This window comes from Eimeria necatrix, genomic scaffold (genome assembly GCF_000499385.1).
Source record: "Eimeria necatrix Houghton genomic scaffold, Enh_scaff143, whole genome shotgun sequence".
Classification (NCBI taxonomy): domain Eukaryota; phylum Apicomplexa; class Conoidasida; order Eucoccidiorida; family Eimeriidae; genus Eimeria; species Eimeria necatrix.
In genome coordinates this window covers 1-12,532 of record NW_013654947.1, presented here as the reverse complement: position 1 = coordinate 12,532, position 12,532 = coordinate 1, and the positions used below count along the sequence as shown (strand labels likewise).

The window sequence follows — 12,532 nt, the reverse complement described above, 5'->3', positions numbered from 1 at the left end:
CTATAAGAAACCGCTATTTCTAGTTTCAGCTCTCTTTAATGACAAATTTCGCATGCTATTGTAGCTTCTGCAGATCATTGGCTAGTTCTGGGATAGATAAAGGGAAGCTTGATGATGCTGGCTTTATAGGTGACATGCAAGTATGTGCCCTTGCTCGATTAGTAAGCCCAATTATAGAATAAAGCTGGTTGTGGTATTTCTGATGTTTCTAGAAGTAGCACGATGAGTTTGGACGCAGTGTGAACTGCCGGTGCTGGCAGCGGCATTCGGCGGCCAAACGCACTTCGTAGTTGGAGCAGCACAGTGCCTACCAGGGACTTGTGGTTGCTTTTGGGCTGCTTTGTAATGCTGGTAGAAGGCCCTCCGCACAGTTCCAGAGGGCGCCAGCTCTCCATTGTTGGTAAGAGACAAAACAACGTGTGGCCACGCAGGAACCGACAGCCTACGCGCTCTACTGTTGCATCTCTGCACTTCATTTGGAATTTAGATTTGCTAGACCACGTGTTTTAGGCTTATATGGGTTAGGTGCCTCGGGCATGCTGATCCCCTGAGCAAGCACTCTGGCGAACAGCCTCCCGAAGATATCGACAATTACCTTGAAACCCGTTACTCATTTACCGTTTCACTGTCGAAAAAATCGCACATTATAACTAAAGCTAGAGAAGCAGTAGATTCCGCGTGCAGAGCAGGACGTGTACAGAGGTACACGCATCATATGTCGATGAGAGACTAACGCTCAGCTGGCTGCAGCTTTGTTGGCGAGGTGTTTCTCGTTTTAGTTTCCGCATACACACTCATTCTGCCTCATTTTCTTGAAAAGTTATGTTTTTTAATTGGTAGCTTGATTGAATTTGAGGTGATGCAGCTGCGCAAGCACAGATCTCGAGCTGAGCGCTTCCCCATGTCCACTAGTGTGCGTACCCAAAGAGGCACTGACCGCAGGAGCAGTTACAGTGTCGGCTCCCAGAACAAGTTTCTTTCGCACTAAATTCGATGGCAGCTTTGTTTTATAAAGTTTTTCTCGCAATTTTTTCTTACTCGTGAAGTTTCAAAATTAATACATCAAAGATGCTCCATTGGAACCTACCATTGCTTCTCAAGATCTCATTCTTGGTACTGAATGTCTCAATCGTGTTCAGCTCACAAGGCAGCCAATCAGAAAAAAGTATGACTCATCTCTTGGTAAGCAGTAACCCTTTGACCCGCCGTTCATTTCTCATTTCAGCTTAAGCTGGCTTGCGTTTAGTGGCATGGGAGACAGGGTCCGAGTGAACTATTGGATGTGAGTTCTTCTACATAAACCTGAGTCCATTCAACTTTCCAACAAATAGTCTCAACTAATGCAGTAGAAAAACATAGGCGTGCCTGAAGTCAATTGCTGCAGGCAAAAGCACTGTATGCCTCAGCGACGTCAACGCTGCGCGCGAGGCAGCTGGGTTGCCCGACTTTGCAGAGGCTGCAGAGGAAATAAATTAAGTGATCCAAAAGCAGAGCTAGATAGCAAGTGGAAAAAATTTTTGAAAATTTGATCCCAGCAAGTGCTTCGCAATGCTTCGTGAGTAAAGACCCCTAAGGCTATTCTCCACTAAGATTTCCTTCTTCCTTCTATCTAATGCAACAAACGGAAACCGCTGCTCAGTCAAGATCAACAAATCCCTTTGAGGCCGGAACATATGCTTTCAAGTCCCTAACTGCCGAGCAACCAAACTGCAAGGAAACAGCCGCCATCAAAGAATGATGCTGGAACACTGTACGACAATCAGGGCAACATTTCCTTTGTAGCTTTGTACAACCCTTCATCTAATGCCACTGCAGACTGCCGAGTCGTCACTTGCACTCAAAGGACTACCCCCACTACACTTCCTGTAATGGCAACAACGGATGGGGGCGATAATAACACTACGAAATTGCTTTGCAAGACGGTGCCTGCTGCTTTTGGAAGTGAAACCTCTGCTCCATCCACGTAAGCAATTCTTCAATCCTCCCGCGCAGTGATACTCGCGCGGTCCTGATTGCTGTGAACTGCGCTGCATAATGCTCACGCGGCTGCCGGGTTCTCGTAGGCAGGAGCAGTGGGACAGGATCATTTCTTCTCTCACAGGCTCCGCGTCGATAGCAGCTCCAAGATTGATTGCTCTTGGCATTGTGACGTTCGGCATTACAACTTCATGATCACGTGCCGACCAAGAAGGTTTTTCACATTTTCCCCAAACTATCACAAACCTTCTTCCGGTGCACAATTTAATTACAGCTCTGCATGGTGCAAGCCGTGTATGCTTATAGCATTTTCTAGGCTGCGAAGAAGCCGATTTTCCTAGCTTAAGCTGTTGCCAGGGGCAAATTATGCCTACTCCCGTAGCGCCTACCAATTATTTGCTTTTTCTGTGATAAGGCAAAGGAAAGTAAATGATGCCAGGTTAATAGGTGACACACTAGTGTATCACTTTGCCCAATTAGCAAAATCACCAATATAATAAAATGGTTTGTGAAGGCTTTGATGCTTCCAAGTGGATTGTAACGGGTTTCCCCGCATTTTGGTCTGCCTCTGCCATGCAGGCAGCGCCGCTCTCCTGCTACACACACTTCGTCATTGAAACATTTGGGCAGCCCATTAGCTACCAGGCATTCGTATTCGCCTTTACGCTGTGTTTTGGCGTTGGCAGAAGGCGCTTTTCTCAAGTTTGACGGAACCCCGCTCGATGCTACGGGGAAAGGGCAAGACGAACTCAAGCGATAAGTAATTCAACAGCTTGTCTCGTCACACATTTCACTTCCCCTTCATATTTGGAATTTTGCTTGGTTAGGTCTGCTATTTCAGGCGTATGCGGAGTGGGGGCTCGTGGCCTGCCTGCCTGCAGAGCAAACACGCGTTGCGAACAACCTCTTATCGAGACAAGGAAACACAGTGAAACTTGCAACCCAATTACCATTTTGTGCTCATAATTGCAGCAAATTTTAGACAACTGCATAGAAAGATTAGATTTCGCCTGCGGAGTAGGACATATACAGACGTGCATCTGCTTCGCTTTTTCATAAGGATCTAGTGCTCAGATGGCTACAAAGAGTTAAGGAGGCGTCTTTGTTCATGTCCCCGCGTAAAAGTTCACTATGCGCGACGTTTACCAGCGTCATTGATTTGAAATCGATAGTGTGGTTGAATTTTAAGTCGTGCAGCTCTGCAAGCACAGATCTAGGTATCAATGCTGCACGACCACGGCTCACCAACGGATCTCCAAAGAGACATTGACGGCTGCAGGGAACAAAACTTTGACTCCCAATTCAACTTCCTTGTGTATTAGCTTCGCTGACAACCTTCCTTTTTCACATCTCTTTTTAAACTTTTTCATCGCCGTGATTTTTAAAGCACACTTCTCAAAGATGCTTCATTGGAGACTACCATTACTTCTCAGCACTTTTTTTTGGGTGCTGAGCGTCTCAACTCTAGATAGCGCACCCGGAAGTGGACAAACAATCAAGTACACCGCAACGCTCGGTAAGTATTAAGCCTGTGCCCCAGATGCTCACTTCACGTTCAAGTTTAGGCTAGCTTGCGTGCAGTAGCATAGAGACACGATCTCGGGCAACTCCTGCAAGTGAGTGCTGGTACACCATTTCCAGTCCATTCTGTTTTTCAGTAAGTAGCCGCAACTCAAGCATTACAAAATATAGGTGTATCTGAAAGCAACTGCCGCAGGGAAAACGGTCGAATGCTTTAGCGAGATCAACGCTGCGCGTGAGGCAGCTGGGCTGCCCAACTTCACAGAGGCTTCAGATGGCGACAAATTAAACGACCCCGCAGGATCAGACCTAGACGACAGCAACGACTGGAAAAAAGTGTGCACATATTTGATTCCGGTAGGTGGAACAAAATATGATCAATGGCGTGACAACAAAGGTTATCCTGCACTGTAACTTCATCTTCTTCCTCTGCACAGACCCAAGCACCGGAAGCCATGGAGGCGCCCAGCGCACCGAAACCCTTTGAAGATGGAACATATGCCTTCAAGTCCCTAGATGACGCGGAACCCAATTGCAAGGAAACAGTTGATTACTGGAAGGCTGCCTTCAAAAATTTCACTGGCCTTCCACCATCAAAGACTGAAGGCGAAACACTGTACAACAATCAAGATAACGTTTCTTTTGTAGCCCTCTACAACCCTTCATCCAGTGCCACTGCAGACTGCCGAGTCGTCACTTGCACTCAAACGACTACCTCCACTGCAGGTGATGGAGATGGTGGAGGGTTCTCAACTTATGCGGAAGACGGAACTACAAAAAAAGGCTATGCGTTGATTTGCAAGACGATGCCTGCTGTTTTTGGAAGTAACGGCTCTGCTTTATTCACGTAAGCAACACTCTGGTCCTTGCGTCGCAGTGCTACCCAGAACGCCTCCATTGTTATGAATTGAAGTGAATATTTTCTACTGGAATGCGGGTGGTTTCCCAGGCAGGAGCAGTGGGACAGGATCATATCTTCCCTCACAGGCTCCGCATCGATAACAGCTCCAAGCTTCGTTGCTCTTGCCATTGTGACATTCGGCATTACGATTTTATTATGATGACCATCGTACCAGCTGGAAAGTGCAACCTGCAACGTACTCTGTTTGATTTTTGGTGCAATGTTGGGGCATAGCACATATTTCAACCGGGAAACATTCTCCTGCTTTTTCAAGCCACCGCTTCACAGACGTCTTCCACTTCTGCACCACAGGCGAATCGCATCTCCATGAGGTGGAAGCTCTACACGCTTACAGCATTTTCTAGGATGCTGAGATATCTGTGTTTGCAGCTTCAGCTCCTTTCAGTGACAAACTGTGCTGTTACTGTAGCGCGTGCCAATCATTCGCTAATTCTATGATAGAGAAAGGAAGACGAGATGTTGCGGGGTTGAATCGTGGCACACTAGTTTGGCCCCTCGGCCAAATAGTATACTTTCCATGGAGAATCAATAGGATTAGTTATGAAATCTACCGTTTCTCAAGGCAGTATAACGGGTTCGGAGGCAATATGGAGTGCCTATGCCAGCAGCAGCATTCGCGTGCCACACGCAGTGGGTGTCGGAACTTGCAGCAGCACACTCCCTACCAGTCGTAAGTGGCAGCTTCTAGGCTGCTTTGTGTGCGCAGGAGGAGGGCTCTCTAAGTAACTGCATAGGAGCCAGCTCGCTGTTAGCGGGACAAGACAAACCAGCATGTGGCCACAAGAGAACCGACAGCTTGCTCCATGTAGGGCTTTAGTTCCTCGGTGTGCTTAGCTGCAGAACAAACAGGAGTGACAAGCTCCCGTCGAGAACAATATGTAGCACGCACCTGAAACCCTTTTGCCGATATGGACCTTAAAAAGATGGAAAAAACTTCACATCCTAAAAGCTATAGGAAGATTTATCTTCGCTTACACGATAAGACACGCACAGTGATGCACGCTTGGCTTTGTCCCGTGATTCTACTTCTCAGGTGGCTACAAAGTTTTGCGAAAACGTGTCTTTATTTGAGTCCCGACGATTGAGACTCATTCTGCACGAAATTTCCAATTACTAATGCTTTGCATTTATACTTTGGTTGAATTTCAAGCGATACAGCTCTGCAAGCACAGATCGAGAGTTCAGTGCTGCCCGAGCCCAAAGGGCCAGCGCTCACAGCTGATCACGTCGAACGATAACTCAGCGTGAGTCAACGTGTTGGGTCCCAAAATAAGTTTCTTTTGCACGAACTTGAGTTTGCTCGCGCTTGTCTGACAGCCTTGTGTTCTTATAGTTTCTCTTCTAAGTCTTTTGCATCCGTGATTTTTAAGGCCAACACTCGAAGATGCTCCAGCGAAACCTACCACCACTTCTCAGGATTTCATTTTTGATGCTGGGCGCCACAACTCTGGGTAGCTCACAAGAAACTGAAGAAACAGTCACGTACACTGCATCTCTCGGTAAGTGATGTACCTTCGCTGTGTTGCCCATTCCATACTGAACCTCATGGTGGCTTGTGTTTGGCCGCAGAGACATGGTCCGGTGTCATATTCCGGGGTTAATTTCTGGAGGTGGGTTCCACTACACGACTTTGATTTCATTCTACTTTTCAAGAAATAGGCTCAACTCGTGAATGACAGATATATATTACCTGAATGCAGCTGCATTGCTGCAGGGAGTGGAGTCGAGTGCCTCAGCGAGATCAATGCTGCGCGTGAGGCAGCTGGGTTGGATCACTTCATGCAGGCTTCAGGTGACACAGAATTAAGTGATCCAGCAGCAGAGGAAGAAGAGCTAGGGGAACAGTGGAAAAAACTTTGCGAATATTTGATCCCAGTAAGTGCCTCACAATATTTCGAGGCTAAAGACCTCCGGGGCCATTCTTCACTAGAATTTTTGTCTTCATTCTCTCTGATGCAGCAAACGGGAACCGCGGCTCAGACAAGAACGGCGAATCCCTTTGAAAAGGGAACGTATGCGTTCAAGTCCCTAACTGCCGGGCAACCCAACTGCAAGGAATCAGTTGATTCCTGGAAGGCAGCCTATAAAAGCTTCACTGGACTACCACCATCAAAGAAGGAAGCTGGGACACTGTATGACAATCAAGACAACGTTTCTTTTGTAGCTCTGTACAACCCTTCAACTAATGCCACTGCAGACTGCCGAGTCGTCACTTGCACTCAAACGAATACCACTACTACGCGGCCAGAAGCTCTAATGGCAACAGCGGAGGGGGGCACCGACACTGCGAAAAATGGCTACGCTCTGCTTTGCAAGACGATGCCTACTGCCTTTCCAAGTGAAACCTCTGCTCCATTCACGTAAGAAACACATTGGCCTTTCCGTCACAAATCTGACGATGAGGTTGTGATTGCCATGGGTTCGAGAGCATAATACGCATGCGGTTGCTGGGATTTCGCAGGCAGGAGCAGTGGGACAAGATAATGTCTTCTCTCACAGGTTCCGGGTCAATAACAGCTCCAAGCCTGGCTGCTCTTGCCATTGTAACGTTCGGCATTATGACATAATGATATTTTGTGCTATCATCTGAGAACTACCACCTGCACCCTATTCTGTTCTCGTTCTAGTGCCGTCATGAGAAGTGGCGCACGCGTCAGCCAAAAACCCTTTTCGCATTTTCCCCGAACCATCACTTCGCATACTTTCCAGCTCAGCCGCACAATTTCATCAGGGCTCTGCATGATGCAAGCCGTATATGCTTACAGCACTGCTGGGTTATAAGGTAGCACTCTAGCATGTCTCACTTCCCGATTAGTAAACTGATGAATATAATAAAATTATTTGTGTCGCCTTTGATGCTTCTAATGAGAGTATGACGGGTTTGGAGTCACTTTGTTCTGCCGCTGCGATGTTGGGAACAGCTTCCTGCTGCTACTTACACTTCGTTATTGGAGCTTTCGAGCAGCCCGTTGACTACCAGGCATTTTTATTAGTGTTTAGGCTGTGTTATGGTGTTGGCAGAATGCGCTTTTCTCGAACTTAGGGGAACCTGCTCGTTGTCATGGGGAATAGGCAAAAGGGACTGAGGCGGCAAGGAAACCGACATTTTGCCTTGTCTTGCGTTTCATTTATTCTTGAAAATCAAGAATTTGATTTGGATAGGTTTGCTTTTTGAGGCGAATATGGAGTGTGCACTCGCTGCCTGTCCCGCCGCGCAGTAAACGCCGCTTCCGAAACAGCGCTTGCCGAGGTCAACAGACAGCTTGAAACCTGCAACTCAATTATCATTTGGGGTTCACAAATTTTACAAATAGCTGATAAACATGTATATCGGGTAGATGCCCCCCGCGGAATAGGATATTCACAGAGATGTGTGCGCTTGGCCTTCTCATGAGGATCTAATGCTCAGGGGACCACAAAGATTTGGGGGGCCACCTTCGCTCAAGTCTCCCCCTCACACTCACGCTGGCGAACATTTTCAAAATAGTATAATTTGCAATTGAAAATTTGACTGGATTTCAAGCGATGTAGCTCTGCATGTGCAGATCTAAGGTTCCGCGGTGGGCGTTCTTCAACACGCCGGCATTGCTCACCAAGGGATTTGCAGGGAGGCGCTGACTCCAACAGCGAACACAAGTTTGGCTGCCAATATAACTTCCTTCTGTATTAGCTTAGCTAAAAGCCTTGTTTTTTCAAAGCTCTCTTAATTTTCCCGCAGCGGCGATTTTTGAAGGTCACTCCTCAAAGATGTTTCATTGGAGCCTACCACTACTCCTCAGCACTTTGTTCTTGGTGCTGAGCGCCTCACCTCTCGGTGATTCAGCAGAAGGTGGATCAAATATCAAGTACACTGCAAGCCTCGGTAAGTAGCAAGCCTTTACCCAGCTGTTTACTGCAGCGTACGCTGGCTTGCCTTCAGGAGCACAGAGACATTATCTCAGGCGACTCCTACAAATGAGTACTGCTCCACTTCTTCCAATCCATTCTATTTTTCAAGAATTGTCCCCAGCTGAAATATCACAAAATATAATTGTGCCCGAATGCCTTCGGTCCAGGACAAAGTGTCGAGTGCCTCAGCGAGGTCAACGCTGCACGTGAGGCAGCTGGGCTGCCCAACTTCACAGCGGCATCAGATAACAATAAATTAAACGACCCCACAGGAACAAATCTAGATGACACCAACGAGTGGACAAAAATTTGCAAGCATTTGATTCCAGTAAGCGGAACAAAATATGATCAATATCGCAACAAAAAAGGTTATTTAGTATTGTAATATTATCTTCTTCCTTTGTTCAGACGGAAGCACCGGAAGCAATGGCGGCGCCCAGCGCACTGAAACCCTTTGAAGACGGAACGTATGCCTTCAAGTCTCTAACTGCTGCGCAGCCTGACTGCAAGGAAACAGTTGATTACTGGAAAGCAGCCTACAAAAACTTCACTGGCCTTCCGCCATCAAAGACTGACGATGAAACACTGTACAACAATCAAGATAACGTTTCTTTTGTAGCCCTCTACAACCCTTCATCTAGTGCCACTGCAGACTGCCGAGTCGTCACTTGCACTCAGACGACTACCACTACTACAGGTGGTTCAGATGGTGAAATGCTCTCAACTTATGCTGATGACGGAACTACAAAAACCGGTTACGCGTTGATTTGTAAGACGATGCCTGCTGTTTTTGGGAGTAACGGCTCTGCTTTATTCACGTAAGCAACACTCTGGTCCTTGAGTCGCAGTGCTACCCAGAGCGCCTTCATTGTTATGAATTGACGTGAATATTGTCTACTGGAATGCGGGTGGTTTTCCAGGCAGGAGCAGTGGGACAGGATCATATCTTCCCTCACAGGCTCCGCATCGACAGCAGTTCCAAGTTTTGTTGCTCTTGCCATTGTGACATTCGGCATCGCGATTTTATTGTGATGACCGTCCTGCCAGCTGGAAAGTGCAACCTGAGCCGTACTCTGTTTGATTTTTGGTGCAATGTTGGGGCGTAGCACATATTTCGGCCAGGAAACTTTTTCATGCTTTTTCAAACCGTCGCTCCTCAGGCTTCTTCCACTTGTGCCTAACAGGTTAATCGCAACTCCGTGAAGCACTACATGCATACAGCATTTTCTAGGGTTCTTAGATACCTATGTTTGCAGCTTCAGCTCTTTTCAATGACAAACTGTGCTTCTACTGTAACGCCTGTCAGTCATTCGCTGATTTGGTGATAGAGAAAGGGAAACGAGATGATGAGGCGTTGTATGCTGGCACACTAGTTTGGCCCCTCGGCCAAATAGTATACTTTCCATGGAGAATCAATAGAATTATTTACGAAGTCGACCGTTTCTGGAGGTAGTATAATGGAATTGGAGGTAATATGGAGTGCCTATGCCAGCGTCAGCATTCGCCTGCCACATGCACTTAGTGTTGGAACTTGCAGCAGCACACTCCTTACCAGTCGTAAGTGGCAGCTTCTAGGCTGCTTTGTGTGCGCAGGAGGAGGGCTCTCTAAGTAACTGCATAGGAGACCAGCTCGTTGCTAGCGGGATGAGACAAAACAACATGTGGCCACAAGACAACCGACACATTGCTCCACGTAGGGCGTGCTTAGTTGCGGAACGAACAGTAATGGCGGACAAGCTCCCGTCGAGAACAATATGCAGTACGCAGCCTGTAACTCGTTAACCAATTTGGACCCTAAAAAAGATGGAAAAAACTTCACGTCATAAAAAAAGGCTGGAGGCAGATTACAGAGTAAGACACCCACAGTGGTGCAGGCTTCTCTTGGTCCCCTTAATCTATTGCTCAGGTGCCTACAAAGTTTTGTAGAAACGTGTCTCCGTTTGAGTCCCGACGATTGAGACTCATTCTGCACGAAATTTCCAATTACTAATGCTTTGAATTGATATTTTGGTTGAATTTCAAGCGGTATAGCTCTGCAAGCACAGATCGAGACTTCAGTGCTGCCCGATCCCAAAGGGCCACTGCTCACGGATGATCACCTCGAACGATAACTCAGCGTGGGTCAACGTGTTGGGTCCCAAAATAAGTTCCTTTTGAGCAAGCTGGTTTTTTTCTTGACCTTTTCTTGAAGCCTTGCGTTTTTATAGTTTCTCTTGTAAGTCTTTCGCACCCGTGATTTTTAAGGCCAACACTGGAAGATGCTGCAGTGGAACCTATCACCACTTCTCAGGATTTCATTTTTGATGCTGAGCGCCACAACTCTGGGCAGCTCACAAGAAACTGAAGAAACAGTCACGTACACTGCATCTCTCGGTAAGTGATGTACCTTCGCTTTGTCGACCATTCTGTATTGAACCTTCGGGCGGATTGTGTGGCCGCACAGAGACACGGTCCGGTCAATTTCTGCCGGCGAGTTCCGGTACACAACTCTGAGCCCATTCTACTTTTCAAGAAATAGCCTCGCTTAGTACACAAGAAAAATATAGGAATGCCCGAATGCAACTGCATTGCTGCAGGGCAAAGCGTCCAGTGCCTCGCTGAGGTCAATGCCGCGCGTGAAGCAGCTGGGTTGGCCAACTTCAAAGATGCAGACGAGCAAGACCAATTAAGTGCTCCGGAGCCACCACAATTAGAAGGAGAAAGCCAGTGGAAAAAGCTTTGCGAACACTTAATCCCAGTAAGTGGCACAAAAATATTTCCAGGGTCACCAAGGCTATCCCACACTGTAACATTTCCTTCTTGATTCTCTCTGCTGCAGCAAACGGAAAACGCGGCTCAGTCAAGAACAGCGAATCCCTTTGAGGCCGGAACATATGCTTTCAAGTCCCTAACTGCCGAGCAACCCAACTGCAAGGAAACAGTTGATTACTGGAAGGCAGCCTACAAAAACTTCACTGGACTACCACCATCAAAGAAAGAAGCTGGAACACTATACGACGATCAAAACAACGTTTCTTTTGTAGCCCTGTACAACCCTTCATCTAATGCCACTGCAGACTGCCGAGTCGTCACTTGCACTCAGACGACTACATCTACTACAGAACCAGAACCTGAAATGGTGAAGACGGGAGGGGGCAGCGACACTGCGAAAAAGGGCTATGCATTGCTTTGCAAGACGATGCCTACTGCTTTTGCAAGCGACAACTCGGCTCCATTCACGTAAGTAACACTTTGGCCTTTCCGTCACAGATCTGCTCAAGAGGTTGTGATTGATGAGTGCATAATGTCCATGGGGTTGCTGGGGTTTCGCAGGCAGGAGCAGTGGGACAAGATCCTCTCTTCCGACACAGGTTCCGGGTCAATAACAGCTCCAAGCCTGGCTGCTCTTGCCATTCTCACTTTCGGCGTTATGATTTTATAAGGTTTCGTACTATCATCTGAGGACTACCACCGGCATCGTTTTCTGTCTGATTGCACGTGCCGTCGTGAGACATAAAACACGCATAAGCCAACAAGCCTTTTCGCATTTTCCCCAAACAATCACTTTGCAAGCTTGTTCCAGCTCAGCCGCATAATTTCATCGCAGATCTGCGTGATGCAAGCCGTGTATAGTTGGAGCCTTACCTGGGATGCTAAGGAGCAGATGTTTCAAGTTCCAGCTCTCTTGAATGAGAAATTATGCCTGCCATTGTACCGCCAGTCAATCATTGGCTGATCTCGTTATAAAAGAAAAGGAATGTGGATGCTGCTGGCTTGGAGGGTGGCACGCTAGCATATCTCCCTGCCAAATTTGTAAAATGGCCAATATAATATAATTATTTGTGTTGCCTTTGATGCTTCTAGTGGGATTATAACTGGCTTGGAGTTACTTTTGTCTGCCTCCGCCGTGAAGGGAACAGATTCCTCCAGCTACACACATATCGTTATTGACGCTTTTGAGGAGCCCATTAAATACGACACATTCGTATTAGCTTTTTGGCTGTATTGTGGTGTTGGAAGAAGGCGCTTTGCTCAAGCTTAAAGAAACCGCGCTTGCTGTTACCGGGGGAAGGCAAGGCAGACTCAAAGCAGGGACACTGGCAAATTGCTACGTCTAACGCTCCATTTCCACTGCATATTCGACATTTCGTTTGGATAGGCCTATTATTTCAGTCGACTAGGGATTAGACACTCCCAGCCTGCCTCCCCGCGGAGCGAGGAAGGGTTGTGAACAACCGCCACACC

The 12,532-nt window shown here is 47.3% G+C and overlaps 3 protein-coding genes across 3 annotated transcripts; all 3 read left to right on the top strand.

Moving 5' to 3' along the window:
- Positions 1–3,378: 3,378 nt before the first annotated feature.
- ENH_00013790 (SAG family member) lies at positions 3,379–4,559 on the top strand (the record flags this gene model as incomplete). The annotated part of the gene is made up of 4 exons (XM_013584256.1): positions 3,379–3,493; positions 3,695–3,855; positions 3,936–4,345; positions 4,448–4,559. The coding sequence occupies 4 exons, from the start codon at positions 3,379–3,381 to the stop codon at positions 4,557–4,559; spliced, it is 798 nt and encodes a 265-aa protein (XP_013439710.1).
- A 1,245-nt stretch (positions 4,560–5,804) lies between these two features.
- On the top strand, positions 5,805–6,987 carry ENH_00013780 (SAG family member; the record flags this gene model as incomplete). The annotated part of the gene is made up of 4 exons (XM_013584255.1): positions 5,805–5,919; positions 6,135–6,295; positions 6,380–6,780; positions 6,882–6,987. 4 exons carry the CDS (start codon positions 5,805–5,807, stop codon positions 6,985–6,987), a joined length of 783 nt encoding a protein of 260 aa, XP_013439709.1.
- A 1,180-nt stretch (positions 6,988–8,167) lies between these two features.
- Positions 8,168–11,729, top strand: ENH_00013770 (SAG family member; the record flags this gene model as incomplete). Its single annotated transcript, XM_013584254.1, has 9 exons — positions 8,168–8,282; positions 8,476–8,636; positions 8,717–9,126; positions 9,229–9,310; positions 9,902–10,001; positions 10,553–10,681; positions 10,885–11,045; positions 11,127–11,527; positions 11,621–11,729. The coding sequence occupies 9 exons, from the start codon at positions 8,168–8,170 to the stop codon at positions 11,727–11,729; spliced, it is 1,668 nt and encodes a 555-aa protein (XP_013439708.1).
- Positions 11,730–12,532: the final 803 nt, after the last annotated feature.